At 35.1% G+C, this 19,214-nt stretch overlaps 1 protein-coding gene across 2 annotated transcripts; it reads left to right on the top strand.

Moving 5' to 3' along the window:
• The first annotated feature begins 6,624 nt into the window (after positions 1-6,624).
• On the top strand, positions 6,625-13,105 carry LOC130729317 (probable pectate lyase 8). Of its 2 annotated transcripts, none has more exons than XM_057581028.1 (7): positions 6,625-6,783; positions 6,868-6,930; positions 7,135-7,191; positions 10,363-11,002; positions 11,142-11,245; positions 12,092-12,230; positions 12,317-13,105. In XM_057581028.1, the coding sequence occupies exons 1-7, from the start codon at positions 6,710-6,712 to the stop codon at positions 12,536-12,538; spliced, it is 1,299 nt and encodes a 432-aa protein (XP_057437011.1). In that variant the 5' UTR covers positions 6,625-6,709; the 3' UTR covers positions 12,539-13,105. The 2 variants fall into 2 exon arrangements, with proteins under 2 accessions (XP_057437011.1, XP_057437010.1); XM_057581027.1 differs by having other exon boundaries at positions 10,360-11,002.
• Positions 13,106-19,214: the final 6,109 nt, after the last annotated feature.

The following is a 19,214-nucleotide window of genomic DNA, read 5'->3' as shown; positions in this document are numbered from 1 at the left end:
GCTCAGGCGCCAATTTAGAGCGCCTGGGCGCCAATTCCATGCTGAAAAAGTGCCTCTGAAAGGTAATTGGCGCCTAGGCGCCAATTCAAAGCGCCTGAGCGCCAATTCAGAGCGCCTAGGCGCCAATTCCAATTTCAGGAACAGGGCAATTGGCGCCTAGGCGCCAATGGAGCATGCCTAGGCGCTCAGACTCGCTGGAAAGTCCCTTGATCTTCATTTTAACTCCTCTTTATGCCTCTTTAAGCCTCCCTTCAATTCACCAAGCTTCTTGACCTTCCTTCTTCTTCAGTTTCAGACCTGATTACTCTCATCAAAGCTCAAGGAAAAATATCAAGAATACCAACAATTTAATTGCACAAGGGACTCAAAACTAATGACAATTAACAAAAGACTCAGAACTATACTAAAATGCAACTAAAGTCCTTATAAAACTACATAATTACTAAACTAATGAAAATGCACAAATAAAAGTAAAAATGCATGAGAATGCATGAAACACTACATGAGACACAAGAAAAAGACTCAAAACCTACAAGGACGAAAAACCATAAAAACATCATATAAACCCGGGTCATCAGCTTACATTTGAACATGCCCCAACCCATAAAAATAAGATACTTTCATACTTCATTAATCTCACAAAAAGAGAAATAAAAGATGGCTTAATAGCTCTTTTGATCCCTTACTTATCACGATTTTGCACTTTTGGTTCCCAATAAAAAAATTAGCACTTTTGGTCCTCCACATTGCTTATTTTTTTTGCAAAAGTATCCCTATTTGGGACTAAAACGGTAAAAGTGTGTAAACGTGAGGGACTAATTTTGCTAATTTTTTCTAGAGGGACAAAAAGTGTAAAATCGTGATAAGTCAGGGACAAAAAGAACTATTAAGCCATAAAATATATTACATAATTACATTTTTTTTTTCTCTCTATATCTCTCTTCCTATCTCTCTTATGATTCACATACCATTGATTTTCTCTTATGCTCTATCTCACTACATGTAAAATCTTATTTTCCCCTCCACTAATTTAATACATTATTATTATTATTATTATTATTATTATTATTATTATTATTATTATTATTATTATTATTATAATATGTTGTTGTGTTTGAAATGAGAAATAAGATGATTGAAAGATTTTGAAGAAGAAGAAGAAAATATTTTTGAATAATTTAAAGAGGTCTAAATTCTGAATATATATCAATGCCTTATTGGAGGAATTTATTATTTAAAATTCAATTATGCAAAATGTAACAAAATAAAATACTACTTGCCCACGTACATTGGATGATTTATGGATTTGATTAATCAAGCTTAATTAGAGGTATTAGATGTAGGTTTAGTGCATGGGTAGGCCATTTGTCTTCATGATGGAGAGACAAGTGCAGGGACACTCGTCTTCATGCATGACACTTCCATGGTCATTTGTCCTTCAATTTCCCCACTCATTGGCCAATAAATTTGAAGGTTCATTACTCATTAGCCTTGATGATCAAGCCACAACTCAGTCCCAACCTGATTCTCTGAGCTAGTGAGAGAAGCACCTAATTCCCTCTCAAAGTCTTTAACTAGGTTCTTCACTTCCCTTCTTTGTTCTTCACGAAAATCCTTTCAATTCTCTCCAAAAACCCTTCAATCATGTTTCTAGGCATGGGAGATCAAATCTGGAAAGTTTGGACAAGTTCTGGGCACAATTTCATGGAATCTGGGTTTCACCTTCAACCTGTTCTTCGTCTTCATCGTTTACCCTTCACTGAAACCTTCTTAAATCCCTTTGAAACCACCACCATCACGTTCCTAGAAGCCTAAACGTCAATTTTGGAAAGTTTTGTAAAATTCTTGGTTGAATTGGATTGTTTCTGGGCTCATTCTTCAACTTGTTCATCGTGTTCATCACAGCCACCGTGCACCCCAGTTTTCCAACTAGAATCATCCACTTAAAACATGTTTTCTCCTTCGTCTTTGTGTTTTGTTATTGAAGCTCAGCAACTCCTCTTGTCTTATCTACCTCCAACCAAAAACGAAACCCTAGCTCCTCTCTTTGTGTTTTCTTAATTTTTTTAAATGAAAAAGAAAGAAAAAAGCCAACTGGACTCATTAAATGGCGTGGCCATGCCACATGAGCATCCTGGAGCTCCGACATTGACCCAGACGACCAGTGCAACTAAAACCAAACATTAATGCAAAGGTTAGGGACCTCTCGCTACACTTACGCCGATGAGGGACTAAAACCAACCATTATGCAAAGGTTAGAGACAAAAACTCAATTAAGCCTATAAAGAATAATCCAAGATATGAAAAAAAATATTTTGTGTTTTTTTTTTCATATTCTAATAGTGTGGACGATTTGGTGCAGGAATTGCATGAAAGCAAAAATTAAAAGCAAAAAATTAAAGTCGCTAAAGTGTAAAGATGGAAAATTTGGCAAAGGCAAGGAAGTAAAGAAAAATTAAGAAGCTAAATCGTGTATGAATGTTTTATGAATTAGAAATACTGAGAGGCCCGCAAACTTGTTTCAAGCTTTTCAAGTTAGGGTTTGACGCTTTTAAGCTTTTTTAATTAGCACTGCTGGTGAAACTTTGTAAGAGTACTCATGACTCTTTTAACATTATGCTTTTCTTAAATGTCTTAAAAGTCAGCTTACACGAGATGTTTATTCCTTATGTAACACAAAAGCACAAGAACAATTTATCATCTTTAACTAGTGAACGATTTTGAAGGGTTTAAACTCTAAGGATAGACTAATTTACTAACGTTATATTAAAGACTAACATTTGCCTATAAAAAAACTAGTGATCAATTGACAACTTTCACTATTTTTCTTTTCTAGTATAATTTTGAGACTACTCTTTTCAGTATCTGCAATTCAACATCGTATTTATAGAAACACTCAAGTTTTATGTTTAAATTACAGAAATTGTGAAAGTCTTGGTTATATATATATATATATATATATATATAGTATATAGAGAGAGAGTAGATATACCAAGGTATATGGGTTATATGCTTGATTAGTTGATTCTCATGATTTATATAGTGTTAAAATGACAATTGTTGGGGAATGAGGAGTTTAAAGCATGAGATCATGCAACATTGGTCCAACATTGAAGATCATTAAGAGATTTGGATACCATAATTTTTCTAAAAAAGGTATTGAGTTTATGAGTCACATATTTTATAAAGTTTGTCCTCACCCAAATTAAACAATTGAGACTCCACTCACACTTGAATTCTCAACATTATCCCCCTCAAGTGTGTCACCACCATATTATTATGCCCCCTCTCCGCATAACCTATATATCTACACTTTCACCGTCGTTCGCTTCACCGCATCAACAAGACACGCCGCTAACCACACTGCTAGGTAGACTTTTCACATAATGAGTCATCACCATGACTACACCAATCATCAGCTCTGATAACTGATATCATTTGTCGTGGAGATAGTGGTAGCTCAAAGCATGACACCATGCACCAATGAGCCAACACTGAAAACCACCAAGAGATTTGGACACCACAACTTTACCCAAAACTTGAAGGTATTGAGTTTATGGATCACATCTCTTATAAAATCTTCATCTCATCACACATATTTAACTAACGTTAGACTTCAACTCACACTTAAACTCTCAATAACACTTTACTTTATTTTTATTTAAAATATACACTCCATCCCACTCCACTCCCTTTTATTATCCAAAGATTTTGTGACTGATTAGGTATTTCTTCGCAAAATTTAAATGAAATATGAGTGGAGGGTATATTTGATAAAAAAAATGAAGTAGTGTGTTATTTCGACAAATCATGAAAGCAAAGTGTATTTTACTCGTGAATTTCAACATAAAAATGTTCAATATAGAATTTGCAAAAGCATGTAGTAGTGTCTTTTGCCCCTGCTTGTGTACTTGTGTTTACTCATCATAGATCTAGCTAGCTGTCACTGATCTTTAATGGAAGTGACCTTGGGGTGCCGGTGTTGGGCATATGCTCCTTTTGGCAGCTTGTGTTGTAAAGTTTTGAATTTATATGATCAGCTAAAACAAATTTTATCTCTCATTCCTTTTTCAGTCACCAAACTCGTTAAGCACGATAATTAATCTCAAAGGATAGAGGAGCGACCCACCAAAACAAACCTAAAGGAAAAAACCAACCGGCTCCGACTACTCTTTGAAAAAACTTGTGAATGGAAGAGATGAAGAGATCCGCAAGAATGATCTTAATAATCTTCGAGCCACAATCTAAATTGTTATGCCTTGTACTACTACTTCATTTGTACAGTCATAGACAAACCTCAATATAGTACCCGTCACTAAGGCACTCTTCACTTTGGTTAAAATGCTTGAGGTTCCCAAAGTCTCGTGGGAAGAACCATCAATTCGTTCTCCTCTGGAGCAACAGGAGTAGACAAAATATCGTCATGCATTTCAGAATCCTCTTTGACCAAAATGACTTCCTCCTCCTTTTTCCTGCCTCTTGGTTTCACCTTCTTAGAACGAGAGGTCGTTCTAAGATGGTATAAAATGATTTGTCTAGGAAATAGTTTGTTAGTTAAATACATTATTAGCAAAATATTTATATGTAAATTAATTTCTGATAATAATTTTTTTTGTCTTTACCTGGTCGAGTGCCATTAATGATGTAATATAGTGTCAATATTAGGAGGGTATTAAAACTTACAATAATGTCTAAATGAGTGAGACTTCATGTCTTGACTAGTTTGAGGCATTTAAGGTATGATTACAATTATGTATTACAAACAAGAGTTTAATTTATTATGTGTTATTTATATTTTTAATACTTCTTCATTAAATTACAGGGATGAGTTAGGTGGGTTGCTCAGGATAAGCGAGCGGTCAAGACGAATTTTGAGCATAAATACTCAAATTGATTGTCAGATATGTTTAGTTTTGCACAAAAAGCTGGAAAGAGACCTAGGTGGATAGGTGAAAGTGCTTGAAATAGTCTTATACAACACTGGTCGTCAAATAAGTTTAGGGAAATATCGCAAGATACGAATAAATTTTTGTACCCTTTTGATTCTCCATCTATTATTACTATCATTATCATTAGAGTAAAGAGTAAAGTACACTCACCCCCTCAAGTTTTGTTAGAATAACACTCCACCCCATTCTTATCTAAAATCTACACCCCACCCCATTTTATATAGAGGCAAATTTAGTGACGAAAAATATTCTTCATTAAAAATTAGTTATTATTTAAATTGTTAATCAATAATTTCAAAAAATATTTTCAATATAATCCAATAAATATAAAAATGAAAACATCACAGTCCTCCTCATTCTCTCAATCACGTTCTTCCTCCGTAAATTCACAATACAAATTATGCAATAGTACACATGACCGGTTGACAAACCATATCTCGAACATAGTGAAACATGCTTGTGTTTTCATATTTGGTAATAATTCAATTTTAATCAAAATAATCTATTTATACCTCCAATTTTTAAAATTGGATTAATTTTATCCGGATAACGCTTGCATCCTCTGTCTTACCGCGGCTGCTGGCACAGAGTTAGCCAATGCTTATTCCCCGGATACCGTCATTGCTTCTTCTCCTGGAAAAGAAGTTCACGACCCGTAGGCCCTCTACCTCCACGCGACATTGTTCCGTCAGACTTTCGCCCATTGCGGAAAATTCCCCACTACTGCCTCCCGTTCCAAAAAGCAACACAAATGGGTGGTGAAGAAAATAGAGAAACAAAATTAAGAAATATGAAGTGGATCAGAGGTTATTAGAACCCAACGATGCGGTGGAGCACCGTTTTTAACAAAATCCAACAACATCTTAAACCAACAAAGTGTTCGCTCACAACTTAAAGGGGTGAAGTTCACAACAAGTAGTTGAACAAGTGGCTTTGAGGATGTGCGATTCACATTCTGGGGTTCAGGTCGCAACAAAACTGAGGCATGGTGGTGCCATGGGGTTTCCCATTCTGGGATGGTTGTCGTCGTGTTAAAGGGAGCAAAGGTTTGGTGGTGATCGTTTGTGGTGAGAAATATGATTTGGAGATAGATGAGACGTGGACTTAACAGGCAGAGTGGATGGTTTTTTTAAATTTAATTCAGTAAAATTATTTTCATAAATTGATGTATGATAATGTATATGCATTTAATTTATTTAAATTTTAACTAATTAGTAATTATTTTTTATTAGTGACAAATTTGTTTTCGTCACTAAATTTTGCCTTTATAAAAAATGGGGTGGAGTTTAGATTTTAAAAAACAATGGGGTGGAGTGTCATTCTTGCAAACCTTGAGGGGGGTCAGTGTATTTTACTCTTATCATTATCATTATCATTATCATTATCATTATTATTATTATTATTATTATTATTATTATTATTATTACTATTATCTTAGAGTTTTGTTTATTGGTTTTTGTTTACTTTTTACTTTTTGGTTTTCATGTGAGAGGAGTGACGCCGCCACGTCAGAAAAACAAAGAGCAACGAAGGAAGGAAGCAGTTAATGGCAGTTAGAGCGGTGGTGAGTTAGTCGGTTAAACTGATTTGGCTGATTAACTTAACCATGGTTAAGCTTTTTCTCAACTGATATTCGCGCGCGTCTCTCTATATAAACCCCTCTCTCCCTCCCATTTCTTTCTAGCTTCATTCATTCATTCATTCTCTCCCTTTCTTCACAACACCAAAACAGAGTGACCACAACCACCAATCAATCAACAATGGAGGTGCAGTTCAATCTCTGCTTCCTCCTCATTACGCTTCTTCTGGCTACCACCAAAGCCAACCAATCAAGGTACAAAACCTAGCTGTGAATTTCAATTTTGATCTTATTTATTTTTCCGATGATTAGAATGTGAATTTTCTTTGCTTGCGGCAGGGTTGTGGAGAGAGAAGAGACATTGCAGATTCAGAGCTTGAAGAATTCGTCAATGGCGGAAAGGTTTGTGTTAGTTCAATTTTACTGTTACTACTTACTAGTACTACTACTGTGATAACTGGTTGAAATCAAACCGTCCACGTTGAGCAAAGTCATAGATGACCGTTGGATTAGGATGAATTGAGCTTGATTCTTTCAGATCCGATCTCAGAGGTCTGGGCCGTTAATTCTGTTAATTGATCTTTTTCTTTGTCTACAAATTTTCAGGTCTTTCAACGAGCATGCAGTTGAAAATCCAGAGGAGATTGCTTCCATGGTTGAAACGTAAAATCTCTCACTCTCTAAAACTCATAATTACTTTTCTTTTACAACGGAAATATAAATTGCACCCTTCAGGAATTGAACCTGAACCTCCCTCATCAAACTCATGTGTCCACTAGTTTTTTCCACTTGAGCTATTATTCGGGACAATACTGAGAATTACTTTATATATTGAGTGATTATTTTTGCATTTGTTTTATTGTATTATTGGTTCCTATCTCATTTCATAGGTCATGTGCTTGGTAGATTAGTATATTGATTTTTTTTCTCTAATTATCTTGGGGTTAGAGAAGAGGATTCACATGATTATGAACACTATTGATATCTGGATCAGCAGATTCAGCACACACGATAGAGTGATAGACACACTTGGCTTTAGTTAATTAGCATTAATTTAGTGATAATTAATGATTGAGATGCAGGACAAAAGGAGGAGGGTACCCTGATAGCTTCTCGTGAATCCTTCTTTTGGATTCAAATTAGATGCCTATTTCCATTCTTTTTTGGTTGAAATTTTGCGTGATGAACAATCAGTCAAGTCAAAGTGGTTAATTTGAGTGCCAATTGAATGACATTAACCTATGATGCTGTTTCAAATTTGTTTTCTTCTTTACCCAGTTCCTTTGAGTAAGAAACTATACCAACGACCTTCCATTTTTGAGCTTAGTCCCAAAATTTATGCCTTGTTTGTACAAGGGTAAATACCACCCCCAAATTCACATCAATAGGAATTAGGGAATTTTCATCTGAACAAATTTCACCTATGAAAACATTAGTATCCTACAATGAGGTTATAGCCCATTAGTAAAATAGTACTATTTTGACTCTTAATAATGATCACATTAGTATCTGAACTATTCTTCAAGAAGAAGATAAGTCTTAAGCCCCGAATAGTACACTTTTACATCTGAAGAGGTTACTTTTTATATTACCAGTATGAGAAAAATAACAGTATTTGAGATTCCCATGTGATGGCCCTGTATTCTTTGATGCCTTTGCTCACGGCATCATAAATCTCCAAAATTCTCTGCTTTTATTATAAAAAACAAATAGTATAATCTTGCTTTAATTAATTCATCACGTTCTGAAGTTCCCTTTCATGGTTCAAAAGATTCAACCACCATGTTCTTTGCAGATGCATGAGAGCTCCTAAAAAAAATTGAAGCCATTATATTTTTATTTGCCAGCTTAACCACATGCCAATGTCTCGAGATCCGACCATTTCGGTCATAATAAATTTCTTGTCTTTTTTATTTTCCTTATCCGAAAATAAATTACTTTTCAAGTACAAACACCTTTCTGCACCTAAATCCAAGGTTCATGACTTCAATCAAGTCATTTTGTTTTACATATGCCTGTGGTATTTTAGTGGCCCTCTTATAATTGCTACCATATATATATATACTTACATTAATTCATGTGTAAGTTACTTTCTCTAGGCCTGCTATGGTTTACATAAACTCTTTAATCATGTCCCACCCCTTTTTACAATTGAATTGTAAATTTTAAGAGAGCTACTACTTAATAATCCATATCTCAGTGTAAATTTAGCTTGCAATAGTACATTGAATCAGGGTAAGTTCATTGTTGGTTTCCTTCTTACAGAACTTTAATGCTTGATGATGACCATAAAAAATCAGTGAATCAGGATATTCACTCTTCAATTTGGTCCTACTTTGAGTTACAATGTTACATATCAGTAGATATCAAAACTATTTTCTGTGTTACTGATTGCTTCAATGGCTCTGGCCCTTGATCTTATTACCAATATAATTACATAGAATTTTAGAAGCAAATACAATGTTGAACTGGGTGTTAGGAATTGATGAAGTTCCATGTTCCTTATCTTCCAATAAGGTGGGGTAAGGCACATGAATGGGCTAACATATCCAGCATGTGTACAAGCACAAGCTCCAAACTAAGCAACAGATCTGGTTTAACCACATCACTATATTTTGGCTGATCTAGCAGCTGTTTTCTGACACATTTTTGCTATTTGATGAGAAACTCCATGAACATATTAAATGATGACTAGGATTCAGAAACTCAATAATACTACTAACGCTTTCACCACCGACACACCCCACAGTAGCAGAAACTAGATCTCCCTTTCTACCTTGACATTTATTTCTAAGTAGAGAAAGGAGGTGAGATTGCCAACCCTCGATTTTCCGTATACACCGTATCATTCTATCCGTATTCATAACAGGAGAAGCACATGACCGACCCACCAGTTTCAGCAATTTAGGGACATCCTCAATAAATGCTTGCATGTTAAGATCTTAATTATTAATTGCGTTCAGTTTTTTAATTTAATTTTGTTCTTTATGTCATTAGTATTTAATTTTGGTCAATGCTTGCCATTATTTTCAAGACACTTCTTAATGTTTTAAAAGGGTTTTCCAAATCACCCAACAAGCTGTTTTAATATTGGATTGGAACAATGAGATTATTTTTTTTGAACTCAATAAGATTATTTATAAAACAGAATACATAAAGAGTTATCAAATTCATTACCCACTTATATTAATTTCTACTCTCTTGAGTAATTTTGACAACCATTTTTAAAATAGTAGAATGAATTTTCAATGCTTAGACCCTGTTAATTATACTAATTACGACTAAGATAATTTTTCTACCTTAAAAAAAAAAGATAAATTTTCTCAATACTAAGCTTGGGTAATTCTTACAATTCCTCTTTATATATAACTTCACCAATGTTAATTATTACTTCTTCATCCGAGACAATTAATTTTTTCTTACCAAAGTTAATATTTAATAGTTATCAAATTTTATCCAAATTTTTATTTTTTATTCTCATATTAATTATTGATTTATTTTAGTTTTTTTTTATATCGCAAAGTTAAATTACTTCATCCTCCATGAATTGATCATTGGACCCTCCACCAACTCATATATGTCTCATAACTCATACCACTCGAGCTATAATTCGTGAAAAAAAAACATTTATTTTATTTTACTTTTTATCTCAATCTTCTTAATAAAATTGTAAAGAATATTATTGGAACAATAATTATTTAAGTAAAAAAACAATTAATACAAAATAAAACTACTAAAATGTCAAATATAATTGTAAGTTGTAACAATGATTCTCAAAAATTGATCTTGTCTGTATGAAGCAGAGTTAATTTAATTTGAAATTTGAAACAGAAGCATACGCAATCACACGCAAAGAAGGAACCTAAATTTCTTCTCATGCGGGACCGGGAACCCAATCGACGACTGCTGGCGCTGCGACAAGCGGTGGTACCTCCGCCGAAAGCGACTAGCCAACTGCGCCATCGGATTCGGCCGCAACTCCATCGGCGGCCGCGACGGAAGGTACTACGTCGTAACAAACCCCAACGACGACGACGCCGTCAACCCTAGACCCGGCACCCTCCGTTACGCCGTCATTCAAGACAAACCCTTATGGATCGTGTTCAAGAGAGACATGGTGATCACTCTCAAGCAAGAACTCATCATGAACAGCTTCAAGACCATCGATGGTCGCGGTGCCAATGTTCACATCGCGTTTGGAGCTTGCATCACGATCCAGTTTGTCACGAATGTGATCATCCATGGTGTTCATATCCATGATTGTAAGCCGACTGGGAATGCCATGGTTCGAAGCTCTCCGTCGCATTATGGATGGAGGACAATGGCTGATGGTGATGGGATTTCGATCTTTGGGTCGAGTCATATTTGGATTGACCACAATTCGCTTTCTAATTGTGCTGATGGACTCGTTGATGCTATTATGGGGTCTACTGCGATTACCATTTCTAACAACTTCTTCACTCGCCACAATGAGGTAAACCTTCTTCTCGATTTGCTTCTTCCCGATTTGATATGACCATAAGCGCTTAATTAAGCTGTTTTTCCAAATGTGACCTTAAGTAATACCAATTTTGATTTAAGTGTTGATTTTAATTGACTTCATAATTGTACAGGTGATACTGCTGGGTCACAGTGATACTTATGTGCGTGATAAGCAGATGCAAGTAACCATTGCATTCAACCATTTTGGGGAGGGTCTTATTCAAAGAATGCCAAGGTAAAACATCTTTAAAGCAACCAATGATTTTGATTTTCTTAGTCGGGTATAGGGGTGACAATATGGGTTGGCGGGGCAAGCCGGACAAAACCCGTCATTGGCCCGCCAAAATGCAGGTAGGTTGGGTTGGGCTAGCCCACTTTTAGTATTTGGGTTCAGAGTCTTAGCCCAACCCATATTTTGACGGACCAGCGGGTTGGAGGGATAGCCCACTTAGAGAATGTAGTGAAATGAAAAAGGTTGTGTAATGACTCAGATATCAGTTTTATTGATTTTGGGGTCAAAACCTGGGTACTTATTTGATCTGACACTTTTTGTTTTCTTAGTCAGATATGTCTCATATGAATGAGCCTGTTTTTGTCCCTATATAGCTGAGCCTTGTTTTCGGCCGACATAAGCTGAACCTTTAACATTTAAGCTTTGAGCTGAGCCTTGTTTTCTCTTGGGCTATGAATAACCCATTTAATAATTGGCAATGGGATATAAGAGATCAATAAAATGGAAGAAAATGAAAAAGTGGAGATCTCTTTAAAGCCCATATCTTTTTTGGAGCATATACCTGAGCCTCTTTTATTTGGACAAACATAGATGAGCCTTTAATCTTCTTGTTAGATGTTTTTTCTTGGGCTCTAAATAGTCCATTTATAATTTGCAATTGGGATATAAGAGATCAATTAAGTGGAAGAAAATGATAAGTAGAGACCTCTTTAAGTGTCTTTGTCAAAACAAAATGCCCATTACTTCAGGATTCAGGAGTGACCTCTGTTGTGCACTTGTGCTAAATGATATTATGGCTTTATATTCTCCATGTTGTTTTAACACAAAGATTGATTATTGATAATGCAGGTGTAGACATGGTTATTTCCACGTGGTAAACAATGACTATACCCACTGGGAAATGTATGCGATTGGAGGCAGTGCTAATCCAACAATTAACAGCCAAGGCAACAGATACCTTGCCCCTGTGAACCCTTTTGCTAAGGAGGTAACATTTTTACTAGTTTTCCGCATGTTGCTTATGAATATGATGGTGAACTTTTTGTTTAAAAATGGAAAACTCCATGTGGACAGGTGACAAAGAGAGTGGATACAGGGGCAGGTGTATGGAGAGGTTGGAATTGGAGGTCACAGGGAGACCTTCTGCTGAATGGAGCCTTTTTCACTCCTTCAGGTGCAGGGGCTGCTGCAAGCTATGCTAGAGCTTCAAGTTTGTCTGCAAAATCATCTTCTTTAGTTGGTACCCTTACCTCTGGCTCTGGTGTTCTTAACTGCCGCAGGGGTGCCATGTGTTAATACCAACAACAAGCACTATCTACAACCAAAGGAGTAAATGGAGAACATCCAAATTCCAAAGCAAATTAAAATTAAAGAAAGTAATTCTAAAAAATTACAAGAGAGAGAGAGAAAGAAAATGAAAAAGCAAAGGAAGAAAGAAAAGTTTTAATTCTTTTTCCTCTTATTATTTCCTTTGTTATAGATGTATTGAGTGAGTTTGCACTATTGTATTAACTTTGGACACACCCATTGTTTGTCTTGTCTGTCACTGGTTAGATATTGGGGGAAAGAAAACTGTACATTTTATGTGAACTGTTATCAAATTGATAACAATGATTCCTCTAGAAGTCCGTCTCCCTTCAATTTTCCAAGGGAAACAAAACGAATTTTACTCTCTTCCCCAGTAGTGCTGTATGGTCTTCTTGACCATTTCTACTAATACACCTCGAGTATGTTTGCGTGCCCTTCATTTACAGAACATTTGATTTGCCCGAAATGATATGGGCATTGATATGGGCATGCAAGGGATAACATGGAATGTATTGTTGAAATAGTTGGTGTTCAAATCAGAATTTTATTTTCTTATACTTATGCCTTCTTGTGTATTCCTTTTCATGAAATAATTTTGTCTTCACTTTCTTTCTTATATATATTTAAAAGAAATCATTTCAATAAATGACATGAATTGCATTTGTTTGAATAAACTATGTTGATTCTCCAATGCTACTTTTTTTAAAATTAAGAGTTGAATTTTAAAAATAGTGTAAAATTATAAATGTGTTATGAATAAGTAAGTATAGACAGAAAAAGAAAAGAGGAAGAAATAGAGAAATATTGTAATTGGATAGGTGCACTTTTTTTTGTATATATAAATGTTGAGGAGGGATCCATTGACTCCAGAAGTAAGTTAGAAAAACTTACGCCAAATCTTAACTCGTGTTTTTATAAAATTAACGGTTGAGATTAGTTTTTAAATCTATCGCGTGACCACTGGTTTCTTTGCCGTTCTTCTTCGCAAACCAATTGAGAGGTGTTATTAGATAGTAAATAGTAAATATAGTCCTTTTACTTTTACCTTACCAAGTTAGTTACTTAGACCATAGAGTTAGTTGCTTAATCTGTTAGTTAGTTAGGATTTTCTAGGTAATTACTTTTCTTTGCCTTTACTCTTTCAGCGTGTATATAAGCTAGAACCGTTGTACAATCTCATTCAGTGAATTGAATCAAACTGCATTTTCTTTCATATCTTTACTTTGCAATTCTTGTTAGGTGTCTTGCGAAAATATAAACAACCCATGTCCTCCGGTAATCTCTCGCGAAAACGCAAACACATCCAATTCTACAAGTGATCAAACTAGTTCTTGTAGAAGAAGGCAAGTTTAGAGTAGATTTTAGAAGAAATGCCAAAGAAAATAGCTCTTCTCCATTTTAATCACAAGATCTCAAGGTAATGGTGTTACAAAAACTCAGTCCTGCAATCGGGTCTCCTTCTCTTTCTATGTATGTTCCTTGAGTACTCAAGGACGACACCAAAATACCAATGGCTCACATATTGCATCAAGTACCTAGATCTTCTATTTATGAAAAATAAAGAAACATGTCATGGGGGGAGATAGAAAGAAATCTATACACAACATCAAAGACCAGATGGCCGGCTCCCAAAATTGCTGTTGGTGCCCGTGCTACTCCTAGAGGATATGTTGGTGGGCTGGTGGCATGCATTGCTGTTTCATTCCAGTTTTAGGTTAAATTAATTGCCTTGCAAAAAGATTAAACAAGGAAGAGACAAAGGGAGTCAGAGGGTCACGTGACAGATTTAAACACTGACCCCACTAGGTAATTTTCCATAAAAATGAAGGCAAAAAATGAAGTACCCCTTCTACTTCATTTCAATATATTTATTTGGCTTACCAAAAAAAAAAAAAGTTTTTTAATTTATTTCTAGAGTTAATGAATCTCTCCTCTATAATCTTATACTCCATCTATTCCTAATTATAAGACCTAATAGTACAAAAAATTGTGCTAATTAAGGAAGCATTAAATATGTCTAATTAGTGTATTGGTTTTTAAAAAATGCATAGATTCTTCCATATTTACTCTTTGTCGTTTTCTCTTACTAGTAATCATTGCATTAATAGTAGGTGATAATTAGAATTTTGGAAATGAAAATACATAATTAATGTAAGGGTATATATTGAAGAATACAAATATATAATACTTTTTGCTGGATTATTGTAAAATAGTCTTATACTCCCTCCGGTCTTATTTATAAGCAACAAAAAAAAAATTCACATAGTTTAAGAAATGTAGTTAAACTAGATAAAATGCATTAAATTTGTCTTAAATCAAAATAAACTTCCAAAATTACCCTTTGTTATTAGTGTTGGAAAGTGGGAAAGAGAGAGAATAATTAATGAGACACATTTTACAAGTTAGAATTAATAAGGACATCATTGGAAAAAATTAATTAATATAGCTCAAACCTTCATTTGGTTCTTATAAAAAGGACCAAGATTTTTCTTCTATTTCATGCTTATAAATAGGACCGGAGAGAGTATTTAGGAACATAAAAATTGTAAAACTAGTTCTTGTAATTAGGTACTATATATTATTTTCAAAACAATAAAGTGACAACTCCGACAAGTGTCACCCCCACATGTTATGTCTTTATTTATACGCTTTCTCTCTCATACTATTATTAGTAGGTAATGATATATTTATAATTTCTGATTTTTAGTAATTTAAATATTAAATAATTCAATATTTTCGAAAATAACTGTATTAATATAACATTTAATGATTATTAATGATATTAAAATAATTAACAAAAGTCAAATGATACTTTTTTCAATCACTTTAAAATGGTATTCAATCACTTTAAAATGGTATATAAAGATAGACATGTGTCTTGATATTGATGTGCTTTTTTGTTATTTCTACTTCTATCTTGATATTGATGTATTTTTGTACTTCTATATTGATGTGTTTTTTTTATCGTGTTATTTGTAATTCTATATTGATATATTTGATATTGATATCTATTGGAAGTGACTAATGTATGGAAGTGATCATGTGAGGCTGTTCGGACCGGAGGTTGAATGCGGTATCGTGGAAATTGATAGAGCTAGAATTGCTTAATTTGGAATTGGCTAAAAAGAATTCTGCACTATGCATGGTATTATAGAAGACAATATATGTGCCCTCTTTCAGCAGACTTTCCTTTGTATGCTTTCCTTGATATGCTCTGTTTTCTTTTCGTCTTTTCTTCTTTTTCTTCTTTACTTTGTGCCTACTTGAGAGTTGAGAGGGTTGGTCTCAAACTCCTTTTATTTCAATAATATGATTGATCTTTCGAAAAAAAAAACGATTCATTCTTTTTTTTGTTTGGTATCTAGATACCGGTAAGATTTGAACCCTGGACTTTGAGAATTCTTATCCATCAAGTACCATTTAGGCTATGCGTACCGGTAAAAATAATAATTCATTCTGATACCATTTGAATATTTGAATATTTTGATTGCAAATGGCAATTAGTTTTTCCCCAATGGTGATTTAAGCTTTCTCATTTGTTTGGTGTTATTTTCACATCATTGTACAGATTGTGTCGTCTAATTAGGCGAAATTTTAGGAATGTATAGAGTGTGTCGTCTAATTAGGGGAAATTTTAGGAATAATTTGCATGTCAAACAAATGATTACCTTCCATGAACAAATTTAGATTTTTCCCAAACCAAATAATTAATTTTGTTAATAAAATTGGTTATTTTTAAATTTTTAATACTCAAATTTCTTAATAAAATTTTGGCTATTATTAATTATTTAATTTTCATAATTTTTAAATTATTATTTCCCAAATCTTATTCTTAATCGAGATTTTAGGGTTTTTTTATGTGAGATTAATTATTACTGAAATTGTCGTTCACCTAGGATAGATGTTTCACACAATGTTCACGACATTGTGTAGAACATGCAAACAACAATATAATGATTACAGTCAAATATGATTTTAAGTAAACTGAACAATAAAGCAAAATAACACAAGGAATTGGTAACCCAATTTGGTGCAAAACGTCACCTACGTCTGGAGGGTTTTCACTCAAGAAAGGAAATTCACTATTAGTAGTTTAAGAACAACTGGTCTTACAAGAACACTCCTTGTTCAAAGCCTTACAACCTAAACGCTACCCAGTGTATTTCTACTTAGTACTCCCCCTTGGTACGAGAGCCCCTCTCACTTTCTCTCAATCACTCACCATAGTGATTGAATCCCAAGTTACAATGAATATGAGATTACTACTCAACTAAATAAAAACAACTCAATGCTTATGTTTGGAATGACACCACTTGAGTTGATTACAAAAAGCACAAGATGGACTCACAAAGCAAACTCTAATAGCTCAAGCAATATAACTAACAATCCATGTAGCAGCTAGAGTTTCTTGCACAACTTAAATAGATGTTCTCCGGACCTTTGTCTTCAACGGGCTGAACATAAAAAAGTCCATGTAGAAAACTTGGAACGAATCTTGAAAAGATCTTCTTTCACATATATCAAAACGGAACGAAATCTTCTTAATTAATTAGTTCACGCGGAATTAGTCTTATTCCTCCAAACATATTAATTCTCTCAAATACAAAGAAGATATACACAACTTGATCCCTTATGCTTTGGGATGGTCCATATGGTTGGAGCGGAATGGTGTTATTTTTAGAGGCCAGGTGTCGAACGTGGAACAAGTCTGGGATTTGCATTTAACAAGGTTGTTTTGGTGGGTTAAAGCGGCAAACATAGAGTGTGATTATGTGTTGTATGACTTTGTACATCAGTTTGTTAATGTCAAGTTTACTAAGAAGGTGAAGGTGAGACAGTTTGTTTAATGGTGCAAACCGCCATAGGGGGTATTGAAATTCAACGTTGATGGGGCGACACGAGGGGCTCCTGGCATTGGGGGTGCAGGGGGGGTGTTATTTGATTGGCATGGGGTGGAGTTGGGAATTTTCTCAAAGCCTCTAGGATCAATCTATGCCTATGAAGCCGAAGTCCATGCTATTCTGCTGGCGCTGGAGTTCTGCAGGGAGTATAATTACAAGCATATCATGATAGAGAGTGATAGCACGCTCGCGGTGGGGTGGGTTCTTGCAGCGAGTTCTAGGCCATGGAAGCTGCTGAATATGTTGAATTCTATTGACTATTTGCGTCAGGAGGTGGATTGTTTCTCAGTTGCTCATATATTGCGTGAATCAAATACAAGAGCTGATATATTAGCAAGGAAGGCGTGTGATATAACTGAGTTGTTGTGAGTAAGGTTTTGAAGGGAGGATAGTTAAGGTGCTTGGCGGAGTGGGGGTAGGGTTTTTCTTCTAACGTTTGATGAGTTTTGCTGGTTATGTCACTGTAATTTGAAGCTGCTATTGTGGTATCCTGGCGGTTGCTGCCATTACATGTTGTTGTTGTTGCTGAAACGAGCATTAGTGAGCTGTACTTTTGTGGCTCTTTATATGCCGCCCTTCATATGTGGTGTGTCTTAATTTTAATAATGCTCCATTGCTGCTGTCGCTGGGCTATTCAGTTGGGGTGGTGAGGATTATTCATATGCTCCTATTTGTTTTGTGTTGATGTCATGCTACTGTTGCTGCTGGTCTGTTGCTGTAGGCAAAATTTGCTGCTGCTGTTATTTGGAGATAGTGTTGTGGACATGGTGCTGTTGTTGTTATGATTATTATGCTATTGGGGTTGATTTATGAAGGATTAGAGTGTTGTTGCTACTATAAAATTTGGGTTGTTGCTGCTACTGAAATTGGAAAAGGACGGGTGCTATTGTGTTTCAATGAGAATGTTGTTGTGCTTATGTTTGAATGCCTTGTTTTTACGGCTGCTGAACTATTACAGGGGGTGTTGCGGTTTAGATTGATGCCTAGATGAGATGATTTTTACTGTTGTTGTGCCTTTATTTGAGTGCTGGTGCTGCTGTTTTAGAGTGCTGGCTCATACAAACCAAAATGGTATTGAATATATTGTTGTTGTTGTTAATTGGAGCTGTTGATATGGACCTGTTGATGTTGCTGTCTCATTTTTTATGTTGTGAACCTGTTGTTCTTGCTGTTATGAAAAGTGTTGTTGCTGTTGGGTGCTTCTATGAGGATGTTGTTACGGCAAGTGTTGTTGTTATTATGTTTGTGGCATTGCTGAGGTGATTTTATTGCTGCTGAATCTCATTTAAGGTGCTGGTGCTGTTGGTTCACGCAAAATAAATTGGTGTTGCTGCAAATTTCAATTACAAGTTGCTGGGGTGAAAAATTGAGGGGGATTTTATTCTTTTAGTTGTTTGCAATAAGTGTTATAGGATATGTGCATGCTACCTTGATGTTGGTCATTTGTATGTAATTCTGAGACCATGATAGCTGCTGCTAAATTATAAATTTGTATTCATATGCAAAATGGCTTTCCCAGGATTGTGTACTCTTTTTCCTTGCTAGGTTTTTTCCCATTGGGTTTTGCCTAGAAAATTTTTATGAGGCTCTTTCTTGGGAACTAGTCCTTAGTCATTATGTGGGTTGGTGGTGGGTTAATTTTCATTAGGGCAAGGTGAAGCTTGGTCGCCCTGTTTCAGGTTCAGATCGTATTGTACACTGTTTCTTGTCTGAAGTTCCTTTTGGCTCAGACTTCTTATATTAATAATATTCTTTTTTTTTTC

Source organism: Lotus japonicus, chromosome 1 (assembly GCF_012489685.1).
Source record: "Lotus japonicus ecotype B-129 chromosome 1, LjGifu_v1.2".
NCBI lineage: Eukaryota > Viridiplantae > Streptophyta > Magnoliopsida > Fabales > Fabaceae > Lotus > Lotus japonicus.
This window is presented reverse-complemented; position numbering and strand designations above follow the sequence as displayed.